Source organism: Scyliorhinus canicula, chromosome 1, assembly GCF_902713615.1.
Source record: "Scyliorhinus canicula chromosome 1, sScyCan1.1, whole genome shotgun sequence".
In the NCBI taxonomy this organism is placed as follows: Eukaryota; Metazoa; Chordata; class Chondrichthyes; order Carcharhiniformes; family Scyliorhinidae; genus Scyliorhinus; species Scyliorhinus canicula.
The window spans coordinates 198,328,863-198,344,379 of NC_052146.1; the positions used below are offsets into that span (position 1 = coordinate 198,328,863).

At 42.4% G+C, this 15,517-nt stretch overlaps 1 protein-coding gene across 5 annotated transcripts in view; it reads left to right on the forward strand.

The window, feature by feature from the left end:
* Positions 1-15,517, forward strand: part of kiz (kizuna centrosomal protein) — a 274,733-nt gene that overhangs the window by 27,303 nt on the left and 231,913 nt on the right. For all 5 annotated transcript variants that reach the window (XM_038805982.1, XM_038806001.1, XM_038805994.1 and 2 more), the window contains one exon: positions 4,967-5,120. In XM_038805982.1, the coding sequence (XP_038661910.1) occupies positions 4,967-5,120 (154 nt within the window). The remainder of the gene's footprint in view (positions 1-4,966; positions 5,121-15,517) is intronic.

Genomic DNA, 15,517 nt, shown 5'->3' on the forward strand with positions numbered 1-15,517 from the left:
TGTAAGAGTGGGTAAGGGTGTGTCCAGGGCTATTGGGGCGGGTGGCACTGATGCATTGGCTGATTGCTCAAAGCGGGCATAGAACCTGTTCAGTTTATCGGTTAGGGATGCTCCAGCCCCAGATATTCCGCCTGGTCTTGCTTTATAGCCTGTGATCTTGTGTAGGCCCTGCCATAGTCGTCGTGGGTTAGTGTTGTTGGTCTAGTTTGATGCGGTATTGTCTTTTTGCATCCCTGATGGCTTTCCATACGTCGTACCTGGATTTCTTATATAGGTCAGGGACGTCAGACTTGAACGCCTCCATCCGGAACTTCAGCAGGGAGTGAACCTTGAATATATTCAAGAGGCGGCTAGATATAGCACTTGGGGAGAATGGGATCAAAGGCTATGGGGAGGAAGCAGGATTAAGCTATTGAGTTAGATGATCAGCCATGATTGTGATGAATGGCGGAGCAGGCTCGAAGAGCCAAAAGGCCTCCTCTTGCTCCTATCTTCTATATATCTACGTAATCTTTTGGTTGAGCCAGGGTTTCTGATTTGGGGAACAACTGTATTGTCTTCTTTGGTACACACAGTCTTCAACACACTGATGAAGTCTGTGAAGGTGGTTGCGTACTCATCCAGGTTAGCTGCCAGTCCACAGACTCCAAGCAGTCGCAGAGGATGTCCTCAGATGCCTCGGACCAGCACTGCACAATTTTCTTGACTGGTTCAGCATGCTTAAGCTGCTGTTTGTAACCGGAAGTAGGAATACTGACTTGTGGTCGGATTTGCCAAAGTGTGGTCGGAGAATGAAGCTGTAGGCACCTTTGATGCTCGTGTAGCAGTGGTTCAGGGTGTTTGCACCTCTAATGGGGCAGGACATATGTTGATGGCGTTTGGATAGAACTTTCCTGAGGTTGGCCTGGTTGTAGTCTCCGGTCACGATTGTCAGGGCTTTGGGATGATTTGTTTCCTGGTTGTTGATGGTGGAATGTAGTTCATAAAGTGCTTTCTTCACTTCTGCCTGGGTTGGGATGTAGACTGCTGTGATGAGTACAGAGGTGAATTCACATGGGAGGTAGAAAGGCGACACTTCACGGTTAGGCATTCTAGGTCTGGGGAGCACGAGTCTGGAGAACAACCCATGAAGAAGAAGCTGAAAACGGGTACAAAGCAGCATAAAGATGATTATTTGAGGTATGGGTTATTAATTGTTCACTGCAAATCAGGATTCAAAGTTCATGAGGGCAGCATGGTGGCACAGTGGTTAGCATTGTTGCCTATGTAGCTGAGGACCCGGGTTCGAATCCTAGCCGTGGGTCACTGTCCGTGTGGAGTTTGCACATTCTCCCCGTGTATGCGTGGGTTTCGACCCCACAGCCCAAAAAGATGTGCAGGATAGCTGGATTGGCCATGCTGAATTGCCCCTTAATTGGAAAAAATAATTGGGTACTCTAAATTTATTTTAAAAAAGGATTCAAAGTTCATGTGTGTTAGCTGAAGTCATCATCAGAAATGTAACATTGAATTACAAAGCAAGATCATGAGGACCAAGCAGGCTCACCTGTCACATAAAGGTGAGTGAAAATGGTGGATCCCGAAGGATGGCTGGTTGATACAAATGTGTCCCGGGCAAAACGTTTGAAAAACACTGATATATACCACTGAGTTTGCACACCCTGCGATAGAATTGGTCAAGAACTCAAGGCAGCTCGTGGAGCTGTTCTTCCCCCTCATTTATGTATTATTTCTCAATCCCCTTTTCCTTCAAGCTTGACCGTGGTGACTAATGAATTGAGAGGTCTTCTGAACCTTTCTGAAAATTTTGTCTCCTCATTATTATTACATTGCTTTATTGCTTAGTTTCTTTAAATTTGCTCATACACGTTCTTCCATCTCTGTTATGTTTTTGCACTTGCCCCAATTTGTACTCAAATCTGCCAATAGTGATGCAAATCAGTTGACCTCAGAATTTGAAGTAACAAAGTTTACATAGCAAATAGTGTGTGACATGGTTGACTGATTTGCGTGCATGATTAAGGGAAGAAAGCTAACAAGGAAAAGATGAAAATTAATTCCTAGAAATAGGCATGGGTGGCGCTGAGGTTCCAGGTTTGATCCTGGCCCCAGGTCACTGCCTGTGTGGAGTTGCACATTCTCCTCGTGTTTGCGTGGATCTCACTCCCACAACCCAAAAAGATGTGCAGGGTAGGCGAATTGGCCACGCTAAATTGTCCCTTAATTGAAAAAAAAAGAATTAGGTACTCTAAATTTTTATTGAAAATAAATACTAGATATAGGCTTCAGGAAGTTCCTCAACCTCATAATGGCCTGGGTCCGAGCTGATTTAATGCTTGGGCCTACCCTCTGCTTTTGTAGACTATTTTGTCCTATAAGTAGAATAATAACACTAAAAGGTTGTAAGCTTGGAGTGCACAATATTAAATGTGTTAAAGCTTGTATGTGAATAATTGAAAATGCAGGTGGCACGGTGAGCAGTGGTTAGCCCTGTTGCCCGTGGCACTGAGGCCCCGGATTCGATCCCGGCTCCGGGTCACTTGTGTGGAGTTTGCACATTCTCCCTGTGTCCAGGTGGGTTTCACCCCCACAACCTAAAGATGGCCAAATTAGGTGAGTTGGCCATGCTAAATTGTCTCTTGGAAAATTAAAAAAAAAAAAAATTGACCAGGGACCATGTCTGTTAGATACGTGCCAAGTTTACTTTTGGAGGCACATTTCCAAATGGTCAAACAATTCTGTTTTTAAATTTCAGTAATATGGAGTATTATAAGTTATTTACCACACAGTTACAGTCCACTCATCCCACAAGTCAATGCTAGTGTTTCTGCTTGTCATGATCCTCCTCCTCCTCCAGGCTTTTCCATTTAATCCCATCAACATAGCTGCTTATTACTTTCTCCCACATTTTTAACTAGCTTCTCCTAAAAAGTATCTATGCTATTTGCCTCAGCTACTTGTGGTTCTACATTCTTTCCACTTTGTGGGTAAAGAAGTTTCTTCTGAATTTCCCATTTGATACAGTAAAGTTTTCCTTATATTTATGGCAAGTAGTTCTGGCGCCACCTGCAAATTGAAGCTTCTTTACTATGTCTACCCTATTGAACTATTTCTTAGTTTGAAAGACCTCGCTCAGGTTACCCCTTAGTATAGTCTTTCTGAGAGAAAAGTACCCCTGCCTGTTCAAGTTTTCTTGATAGATATTACCTTACTGTTCTGGTATTATTTGAGTAAATAGTTTTGCACCTTGTCAGTGTCTCTATATCCCTTCTATATTGTAAAAACCTGAACTGTTTCCAGAACCCAAGTGTAGTTTAACCAAGGTGTATGAAAATATAACGTTATCTCTCTGCTTTTCAATTCTATTCACCTAAAATGCTTTATTTGTATTTTTATGGTCTATTAACCTGACTTGTGACTTTTAGTAGTTTGTGTTGCGACATCCAAGATTCCTCCTTCCTTTTCTCCATTTAAGCCCCTACTTTCCAAGGATTTATGACCTCTTAAAATGTATTGCCTAACACTTGCTTACATTGAAGTTCATTTGCCAATTCCATGATTCTTGGGGTTTAAGATACAACCTCAATCATGGTGTAATGTGGTGAGATTAAACTGTTTGCGTCCACCTATTTGACAAACAGCACTGCTGGCTAGCAATACTGTGCCAGAACTCCAAAGGTTCCTCATGTTTTAGAGATTGGACTTAAATGCCCCCTTGGGGTCAATTAGGGATAAGCAGCAAATTCTGGCCCAGTCAGAGACACTCCCATCTCATGAAAGAAATATCCCCCCACAAATATCTAATGAGGAAATTCTCAGGAAATCCAGGCCTGGTCCAGCACAATTTCTGCTCACTACTGCACAGTTCTGCCATTTGAAAACCAGGCTATTGCATGTGGAACTGCATCGCTGGAAGACTGGCATCTTAGAATTATAGAATCCCTGGAGTGCAGAAGGAGGCCACTCGGCCCATCAAATCTACACCCTCCACAAGCCCCCCCTTGTCCTCGTAACCACATAACCCCATCTAACGTTTTTTGTATACTACGGGGCATTTAGCATGGCCAATCCACCTAACCTGCACATCTTTGGACTGGGGGACGAAACCGGAACACCTTGAGGAAACGCAGGCAGACATGGGGAGTAACTGCAAACTCCACACAGACAGTCATCCAAGGTAGGAATCGAACTCGGGTCCCTGGCACTGTGAGGCAGCAGTGTTAACCACTGTACTATCCCTGCCGGCCAAAACATTAGGTTCAATAAGTTGCGTTATTTGTCATATTTTGATGCATATTCTGCACTGTTTCTGTCCCCTCATATTGAAACACAAAGCCACGCATAAGGTTCAAAATAAATCCTCACTGTGATGGCTGAGAATCAAACCCGGATCAGTAGCTTGGAAGGCAGCTATGCTCACTTCAAGGAAGAAAGAAAAGCATTTATCAGTGAAATCTTGAAATGCAGATCACAGGGTGCTCCATGCATAGGTGGACTTATATCAAAATGTGTCATTAATTCTGGCTGACATACTTGCAATAATGGTGGTATTACCTTTCTTTATATATGCTGGCGCTTGAGTTATCATTTAAAAATTGAATAGGAGGGTGGCACGGTGGTACAGTGGTTAGCACTGCTGCCTCATGGCGCCAAGGGTTCGATCCCAGCCTCGGGTCACTATCCATGTGGAGTTTGCATATTCTCCCTGTGTCTGCATGGGTCTCACCCCTACAACCCAAAGATTGGCCAGACTAAATTCCCCTTCATTGGGGAAAAAAATAATATTTAGGTACTCTAAATTTATAAAAAGAAAAAGAAATTTGAATAGATTTGAATTGCCATTTTAAGATATTAAATAGTCTAATTTTGCATATTGTTAATATCCTGCCTGATGATCTTTCTATGTTACAAAAGACAATCTGAAGAGGTGTTTTGGTGACATTCTGTTTCCTTTTCTGAATTCCAGGCTTAGAAGCATCAGATTGAAAAGTTATCAGAAAGAATTATGTGAACGGGAGAAAAAAGCCCAACTTCGCAACCATCAATTGCTCAAAGATTTTGACAGTATTGAAGCCCAGATCACAGCATTACATCGGTTCAGATACATTGAAGAAATGAAGGTAGCGGATTATTAACTGATAATCCAATTGGTTACTACTTAACAAATTCAAATTGAATTATATCAAGATTTCAGAGGAAGTTACAAAACCGAAAAGTAGCTTGCAATCTTTGTGTGACTTTTACACGAAGACTATAGCCATAAAAACATTTCCATGTATTAATTTTAGACAATTCTATGGGCTGTTGTAATTTATTTTTTTCCAGATTCTAATGTAGCTCAGAAATGTAGCGTTAAGTTGTGTGAATATCAGTGGTGGATATTCAGAAAATTAATCAATATATATTGTAAATTGGTAATTTTGGAGATGCATCAAGTTCTGAAGGCTGTGTTTACTTACAGATGCCACTAACTGTATTAAAACATGGACTTGCAACCTTTTCCTTATATCAGCCAATTTTCAAATACAGCATGTTTGGAATAGACTTTGGTTTGGGTTATTTTATTTGAAACCAGATTCGACCTCCTGTTCTTCCAGTTACCAACTGAAAGATTACTTTGATGAGTTTGTTATTGGTGATAGTCCTGGCAATAGCCTCAATTTTAAATGTAAGTTTAAAATTGGTGAACAAAGGATTCAGATTTGAATGATTTTTCAACATGGATGCCCCCAGGGGAGGAAGCTTTCCCAAATGAAATTTATGTTGGATATTATAAGTTGGGCATTTATATCATCCGATTTAGCATTATTTACCTCTGAACATTCTACTTTCTAAAGTGAAATAACATTTTAATACATGTACATTGGGATTACCATAAATCTTTGTAACTCAATAAATATAATTGGTAAAGGTAACACATAGCATGGAACAGGGATAATTGGACCAAGAGGTTCCAGTTTATTTCATGGTTGAAGCTGAATTAGCTGATCTCTGCTGGAGTGTCCATAAATGCTATAATGCCTCTTTATTCATCTGTCAAGAAGTAGAATAAAACTGACAGAGCTCCTGCTCATGATTATTATTCAGTGACCCATGCTGAAAAGTGCATGTGTGTAAACACTGGTTTTCACTTTTCAACTCCATGGTTAAATTCCTTTTAATGCTCATTATCAAGGTTCACACAGAAGAATGACTATGAAATTGTACTCACAAGTATCTGCATCTTCAGGAGAGGATAACATTTGTGCAATCATTTTGCAAAATGTACTATTTCTCTTAAAAAGCATGCATAACCATGAAATACAATTGTGACCATATCTACTCTTCTCTACATTCAGAAGCTCTGTGACAACAATATTAATGATTCTCACAGGGTTGGTGGAAACATGTAGCGACATGAACACCCTGAAACGATATGAACACCCTCTGTACGTTTTGGATCTCAGAAAGAGATTAGATATTTTCATTGCACAATTGAACTGCAGGACGAAAGTTTTTACCAGTTCTTTAAAAAACTAAACATCCTTATTTTGTCACTTAAAAATTTTTCTTCGTACACTAAACCCAAGTCTCATACTTGGGTTACGTTAATAAAGATATTGGCTTCATATTTGACATTATATAATTTCATGACATTTTTGTCACTCACAAAGTGAAAAAATTGGATTAATTCTCGATGAATAATAATCCAGATTTCTATGGTTTCGAAGAAATATATTCAACAATAATTACACGATAGTGCATTCTATGGGAATGTTTGAATGTTGCAATTCAAAAGTTCTTCTCAAATGATTAAAGATAGAATTTCAAATTATTTCCTGGCTGGATTTTGAAAAAAAGCAATATACTGTAATCCTATTAAGACAGATGGAGGACTGCCACCTAGCCACAATATACAAGTAGCATTCCACCCAAGTGGGGTGAAAAGAAAACAGACACCCAAACCTCCACCTCGAGGGAGCATGAAAGACCCATCTCCTGTTCGCTTTCACACTATCCTGAAATTCTGCAAATGTTTCTGAGATGAGATATCAAAATGCAATTACCTGTTCTAAAAAACAGTAGACAAGGTAATTACGTTTCTCTGGAATATACAAACTGCTGGACTTTAAAAACTGTTAATCAAGCCGGAGAGATCAATTGAGAGATGAAACTGTTGTACTGAATGGCTGAAAAAGCTGTTTTTCTTGCTCTCTCCCGCTCTCGCTCTTGAGCTCTCTCTCGTTCTCATACTGTCTCTCACGCTCTCTCTCTTGCTCACTTTCACACACACACTCTCTCACCCAAAAGTATTGTTTCAGAATTTGCAAAGTAATCATCCTGAGAAGAGAAATCTACTGCAAACCGAGATCTTTTGGGAATAAAATGTGGAAATCTGCTCCATTCAAGCTAACCTCTTATTCTACCATTAGTGTGTCTGTGGGTCCAGGGAATGTATGTGACGTATGAATGGTGGTTGTGATTTACCTGTTTTATTTTCATTTGGGAAGTGTTGCCAATAAACTTATCTTGTTGCACAGGGTTTCATTGTACGCAGATGATCTGCTATTATATATTTCAGACCCCCACAGGGTGGTGCAGTGGTTAGCCAAAGCGCAAGTGAGAGGAGGAGTTGGGAGAGGAGCTGGGATCTGGCACACGGGCTGAGGCTTTGCGGAAGGTGAATGTGTCCTCATCATATGAGAGGTTAAGCCTCATCCAGTTCAAAGTGGTGCATAGGACCCATTTGATGGCAAGGATGACCAGAATAGGTGTGGGCAGTGTGAAGGGGGCCCCCGCAAATCATGCCCACATGTTTTGGCCATGTCCAAGACTCGGGGTTTTGGCAGGGGTTCTCGGATGTGATGTCTGAGGTTCTGGGGGTGAGGGTAACCATGAGTTCGGAGGTGATGCTACTTGGGGGGGGGGGGGGGGGGGTCAGAAGACCTGGGAGAGGGGCCAATGTTTGGCCTTTGCCTCCCTAATAGCCCAGAGGTGGACTTTGTTATGTTGGGGGGGACTTGGAGCTGCTGAAGGCAGTGGTTTGGGTAAGTGCCCTGTCAGATTTGCTGCAGTTAGAGAAGATCAAGTTCGATCTGTGGGGCTCAGTAGAGGTGGAAAGCGTCCATCGATTTCAGAGGGGTCCGGGGGGGGGGGGCGGGGGGTTGGGCTTTGGTCTTTTGTTGCTCTTTGGTTGTTCTCTTGATATTTTGAATATTTATATTTTGTTGGAAAAACCTTCAATAAAAATATTTAAAAAAAACTATCTTCTTTCTCTGAACTCGAAAAGCCTATCTGACTAATTATTTATCATCTGAAAGCATACGTAATAGGCCTCCTGTAGTATTGGCATAAAAATCCTCTCTAAAATCACAAAATATCCTGTTACAGTCAGACCTGTAAGAAGTCTTACAACACCAGGTTAAAGTCCAACATGTTTGTTTCAAGCACTAGCTTTCGGAGCACTGCTCCTTCCTCAGGTGAAGGAAGCGAACATACCTCTTCAGTCACCTTAGGAAGGAGCAGTGCTTCCGAAAGCTAGTGTTGAAACAAACATGTTGGACTTTAAGCTGGTGTTGTAAGACTTCTTACTGTGTTCATACCAGTCCAAACGCCGGCAATCTCCACGTCCATGACCTGGAGAGGTAAGATAGGGAGGTCAATTTTACCCCTCACATGGTCGAAACAGTATTTGTGAAAATCAATTTTTGCAGGTGAAATAAAACATAATTCATGGGTAACTCATTAACATCCTGATTGTACAAACCTATTTTCAAGTTTGACCAAACTACCTTCCAGTTGATATTTACTCAGAGTTGCATGTTTTCACTTTTGTAACACAATATTGTAACATGCAGCATTTTCAACAAAATATGTGATTGAATAAGAAAATTAATGAAACATAAGAAATCAACACTATCAGTCAGAAACAAAATTAAAACATAACCACAATACTCAAAATTTAATGCTGTTCTGTGAATATTTGATGAAATAAAAGGTCCGGGAAAAAGTTACAAAATAGCAAACATTTAAATAAGCACAATAATTCAAGATTAATTCAAGATGGTAGATTAGGGAAATGGCTGAGGAACTGAACAGGTTTTTTGGGTCGGTCTTCACAGTGGAAGACGTAAATAACATGCCAGTGACTGACTGACTGGAAATGAGGCTATGGCAGCTGAGGACTTTGAGACGATTGTTATCACGAAAGATGTAGCGATGGGCAAGCTAATGGAGCTAAAGGTAGACAAGTCTCCTGGCACTGATGGAATGCATCCATGGGTACTAAAAGAGATGGCTAGGGAAATTGTAAATGCACTCGTGATAATTTACCAAAATTCACTGGACTCTGGGGTGGTCCCAGCAGATGGAAATTAGCAAATGTGACACCACTGTTTAAAAGAGGAGGTAGGCAGAGGGCGGGTAACTATAGGCCACTTAGCTTAACTTTGGTGGTAGGGAAGATGCTGGAATCTATCATCAAGGAAGCAATAGGAGGCATCTGAGATGCAAATTGCCCATTGGACAGACACAGCATGGGTTCATAAAGGGCAGGTCGTGCCTAACTAATTTAGTGGAATTTTTTGAGGACGTTACCAGACAACGGGGAGCCAATGGATGTGGTATATCTGGATTTCCAGAAAGCTTTTGACAAGGTGCCACACAAAAGGTTACTGCATAAGATGAAGATGCATGGCATTAAGGGTAAAGTAGTAGCATGTATAGAGGATTGGTTAATTAATAGAAAGCAAAGAGTGAGGGCAGCACGGCGGCGCAGTGGGTTAGCCCTGCTGCCTCATGGTGCCAAGGTCCCAGGTTTGATCCCAGTTCTGGGTCACTGTCCTTGTGGAGTTTGCACATTCTCCCCGTGTTTGCGTGGGTTTCGCCCCCACAACCCAAAGATGTGCAGGGTAGGGGGATTGGCCACGCTAAATTGCCCCTTAATTGGAAAGAATGAATGGGTACTGTAATTTAAAGAAAAAATGGTTGGCAATCAGTAGCTAGTGGTGTCCCTCCGGGATCAGTGTTGGGCCCACAATTGTTCATAATTTACATAGATGATTTGGAGTTGGGGACCAAGTGCAATGTGTCCAAGTTTGCAGATGACACGAAGATGAGTGGTAAAGCAAAAAGTGCAGAGGATACTGGAAGTCTGCAGAGGGAATTGGATAGTTTAAGTGAATGGACTAGGGTCTGGCAGATGATGGAATCCATTGTTGACAAATGTGAGGTTATCCATTTTGGTAGGAATAACAGCAAAAGGGATTGTTATTTAATTGATAAAATATTAAAACGTGCATGCTGGTGTTTAGCACAGTATAACTCCAGTTTGCCAGCTGTTTGTCGTGTTCTACAGGTTACCCTGGACACACGGTAACACAGTGGTTAGCAATGTTGCTTCACAGCCCCAGGGACCTGGGTTCGATACCTGGCTTGGCCCACTGTCTGTGCGGAGTCTGCACGTTCTCCCCTTGTCTGCGTGGGTTTCCTCCGGGTGCTCCAGTTTCTTCCCATAAGTCCCGAAAGACGTGCTTGTTAGGTGAATTGGACATACTGAATTCTCCGTCAGTGTTCCCGAACAGGCGACGGAGTGTGGCGACTGGGGGATTTTCACAATAACTTCATTGCAGTGTTAATGTAAGCCTACTTGTGACACTAATAAAAAGATTATTATTACAGAATGTACATGATCAGTTTCTAAATTTGAATTATATGAAAGAAGTTAGATTCCATGGAACCTACTTCTTGTAACTGAGCATCAACTGACTCCTTAAACGGCTAATTTTTTCTAATCTCAGTCCTAGAATTAATGGTGCATTATTCAACATGTTTGCTGCATCTGCCGATTGATTATAAATCGTGCTCTAATCAGTTGAAATAGTAACAATATTCACAGACACAGCAAAGTTACTGAGCAGCAGGCAAAATTATAAATAGATAGGGAATGAATAAGGAACAAATGATGAGCAGCATTTAAAGCATGCCAAGTCTCTTCTCTTCCTGGACATTGTTCTCCTGCAACTATGGATTTGTGTGCTGCGGTGCCTAATCTGGTTATTTAGCATGGGGTGGATGTGGATGTGTTGTATTTTTTTAATTGGAAAAAATGCAGTAAAAGGTGATTCCTCGGAAATTCTATTGACTGCAGATGGAATGCACTGAACATAACAGTGAAAACCCACCTCGACCTGTTTTTCCATAATTCTCCATGTACTGTAGGGAATAATTCTTGAAAAATTACACGTAGTGATGCTTAAAGTATTTAAACTTAATGTTCTTTCTTGTGTTCAGTGGATAATTTATATCTCATTTTGAAGCAATACCTGAAAAGTGATTTGGGAGACACACTACTGCAAAGTGTGATTCATGTAAAATTGCCGTGTCTTGGGATTGTGGAAATTAAATCCTATCCAATTCTCCACTTTTCAGTGGACTCTGTAGCAGCTGTTGGATGTTTACATAAAAGAGGCCAATTACACTGTTGACAACTGTACTGATAATGAAATTGCTGTTCATTGTGTCACCCTTTTTGACACTCAGCTGAAATAACTAATATAATTGGATGATTAGTTACTTATATGCATCATTTTTAAACATGAGTACGCTTTTTGCATTTAAAAAAATGTATCTCAACGCGGTGCCAATGTCCAAAAGTAAGTTTCAGTTAGATGTTACTGGGGATATGGACAAATGTCTCACTTCTACTGAATTGTGATAGCAAGATCAATATTGCACCGCATCTTGCATAACCTTGACGGGATGATCTTTCATTGCTGGTGTTGTTTTGTTTGATGTTTATAAATAATTCACGAGCTCCACTACTATCTTTGGTTTTTTGACGGAGAAGAGCTGACTAACCCATCAGCTCTTTTTCATCATTTCACCAGCAACCCGGGGCGAGCAGAGCATTTTGCATACATTTAAAAATGGCTGCATCAGGCTCTCCAATCAAGTCATGTCAAGTCCAAAGAAGCAACCAAGGAGCTATGGAAGGAAGTAAAATAATAAAAATTGCAATGAAATAAGTTAGGGGAAATGAAATTTCATGTAAGCACAAGCCTAAAAGTGATGCATAGAAGCTCCATCATCGTTGAAGCTGATCCATTGTACCATGACTGAGTTATAGAAAAGGCTGAAGAAACATGGGTCAGAATTCTCCGTTAGCCAACGCCGAAATCGCAAAACGCGAATGGGTGGAGAATTGGTTCTGACACCAAAGTCGCAGCAGGCGCAATTCTCTGTCACCCTCGACAGCGGTGTCAATGTGTGTTCCGCAGTGCAAGTATCCCGGCTGGGGGAGTGTTGACTCCTAGGCGACAGGGGGCTATCCACTGCGTCGTGTCTGATGACGCCTACCTGGAGGCCACAGACCGATGCAGAGACCCGCAACAACGGCACCCATACAGCGACCAGGTGCCCTCCAGTATGATGGTGAGAGGTTTGCCCGCATTGTGGCGGCCTGCTGCGTCCTCCACAACATCGCACAGCAGAGGGGCGATGTGTTGGAGGAGGAGGAACGCCAGGCCTCGCCCCTGCGGGATCACCGGCACGGGCCTATCAGTCCTCCTCCCTTGGGGTGCCCGATGGCCCCCGGACTACTAAATGGGATGGGCCAGCGAGGGGAACTATCCCCTGAGGCGTCCTGCCACCAGGCACTGCCTGTCCTGGAGGCCCGCTCTCGTCTTGACCAGGATCTGCATGTTCATGGCCATGGAGCACAGGGAGTGGACCATCTCCGTCTGGAACTGTACCACTTCATGCGCCGACCCTTTTGCTACCACCTTCTGAGTTTGTGTCACATAATCCAGTGACTGCGTCATCTCCCTCTGGGACTGAGCCACCTCCCTCTGCGTCTGTGTGTGTGGGGAGTGATGTGTGTATATGCGACTGTAGCTTGTCAGCCTCATGAGTGTGAATCGTGAAACCAGCGAATCCGACACCATTTCTCATTGGAATCGATTGTGTTCCACGTGGCGCCGGTGCTAGCCCGTTCACAGTAGCGGAATGGGTCCAGGTGTGGCGCCAGTTTTTCTATCGTGAATGTCCACAAATTCTGCGTTGGCGTCAACAGTTAGTCTCAGAAACAGAGAATCCCACCCCTGGAATTTTTAAACAGGATAGGAGATTAATGACAGTTACTTTATGGAAGAATATATGAGAGTGGGTGCAATACAAAATGTTATTTCTGTGGGCCGTGGTTTTTGGCTATCCAGACACTGTGGCCAATCCATTTTGCAGGAGTTTTTCCTGAATGCAAACCTGAGTTGACCTCAGGAAGGACACCAGCATTTGTCTGACAGTTCTCCCATTGAATCCGGAGATGTGTAGATGCGATGCTGATGGAACTTCTCTAGTATCCTTGCGTGTTGCTGATGCATAGTCCAGTTCTGACTGCAGCTCAGCTGAGTGAAGATGATAACTGCACAGTACACTTGCTGACTTGTGGACATATTTGTTGTCAAACACATTCTGCTGGAGTCTGCAGAAGGCTGAACTGATGCACCTGATCCAGTGTTGGATTTCCCTGTCAGTAGTGGCCTTTTGAGAGAGGTCGTTGCCAAGGAATGGGAAGTACATCACATGTTCCAGAGTGTCTCATTCAACATGTAGATGGAGTGGGAGGGCTAGTTTTCGACCTGATAATTTAATACTGACACCAGAGGGCAGTTCATTTTTTTTAAAATTTAGAGTACCCAATTATTTTAATTTTTTTTCCAATTAAGGGGCAATTTAGCCTGGCCAATCCACCTACCCTGCACATCTTTGGGTTGTGGGGGTGAAACACACGCAGACACTGGGAGAATGGGCAGTTAATCTTTTAAGGTGAATAGACAATGACAAGTAGATTGTCAGTACTTTGGGGACTATCACACAGCCTTGCTTGACATTGGTCAAGAATTTGAAGGCATCATTTTCAAATCTCCCACTCAAGACAGTCTAAATGAGCAGCATGGTGGTGCAGTGGTTAGCACTGTTGCCTCACGGTGCCGAGGTCCCAGGTTCAATCTCGCCCAGGGTCACTGTCTATGTGAAGGTTGCACATTCTCCCCATGTTTGTGTGGGTTTCGCCCCACACAACCCAAAGATGTGCAGGGTAGATGGATTTGTCACGCTAAATTGCCCCTTAATTGGAAAAAATTAATTGGGTACTCTAAATTTATTAAAAAAAGACAGTCAGAAGTTATTTGATCATGAAGCAGTTGGTGGATTGTGATGAAGTTTCTTGGACATTCAAATTTTTGGAGCACAATCCGCAGAACCTCATAATTTATTGAGTCAAATGCTTTTGGTAAGTCAACAAATGCAATGAGGAGTTCCTGGTGTTGTTCTCAACATTTTTCTTGGGTTTTTCTGGCAATGAAGCGATGTCTAAATTTCCTCTGGAAGGTCTAAAGCCACACTGTGGTTCTGGGAGGATTTCCTCAGCTTGTTGAAGCTCTCATATTGAAGGATAGTTTATCCATGGATTCTACCACAGGGTATTGGAAGACAGCCTATCAGCTGCACTGTGAATTCATGGTTGAGGTGTTATTCTAAATGTAATTTCCAGTGTTGTAATTTTTAAGAAGAGAAATACCTTTCTGAGAGCAAAAGGGGTTTTGTTCATTTGAGCTTAATCTACAGATGGTCCTGGTGGCTTCAGAATTACTTTGTGTATCATGATGGGCTGCATATTGTTACAGCACGGTAGCACAGTTGCTTCACAGCTCCAGGGTCCCAGGTTCGATTCCCAGCTTGAGTCACTGTCTGTGCGGAGTCTGCATGTTCTCCCCGTGTTTGCGTGGGTTTCTTCCGGGTGTTCCGGTTTCCGGAAGATGTTCAGGTTAGGTGGATTGGCTATGCTAAATTACCCCTTAGTGTCCAAAATAGGTTAGGTTGTGTTATGGTGATAGGGTGGAGATATGGGCTTAGGTAGGGTGCTCTTTCCAAGGGCCGGTGCAGACTCGATGGGCCGAATGGCCTCCTTCTAGCGATTCTATGATTCTATGATCACTCACGCTTTCTATTCCCAGCACATGCCCTTTATTTTCCAGATTTATCTTTGGGCATCAGCTTTAAGCTGTTGGACTGCTGCCTTCTTGACTTGAAACCTTAGATTGTTGTGACAGACATTAAAGTCTTCACATTTTGTTCTAGGAGGTTACATATTTCTGCATAGTTTTTATCAAACTAGTCTTGGTGATATTGATGCTCGAATCCAATAGTCTGGAAAAAGGCATGTAATTCAGCTGATTGTATTTGATCCCAATGTCCTGGAATTGAGTTGGATGTGTGACGATTATCCATACTGGTTGTGAGCTGTAGATGGAATTCCTCTCTTTGGTCGGGCTGCTTTAAGGCTGAGACATTGATCTTATTTTGGTCCTTGCGGTATCTTGGTACTAGGTGGATGCTCATTACCGATTGAAAAGGCCTATGATCTGTCCAGCAATGGATTGAGCGATAAAGCCATCAGTTTGATCTTTGACTCAACTATGACAAAATCCAGGAAGTGTCAACCCTTTAGTCTAGGATGCCTCGTATGGCTTATTTGCCA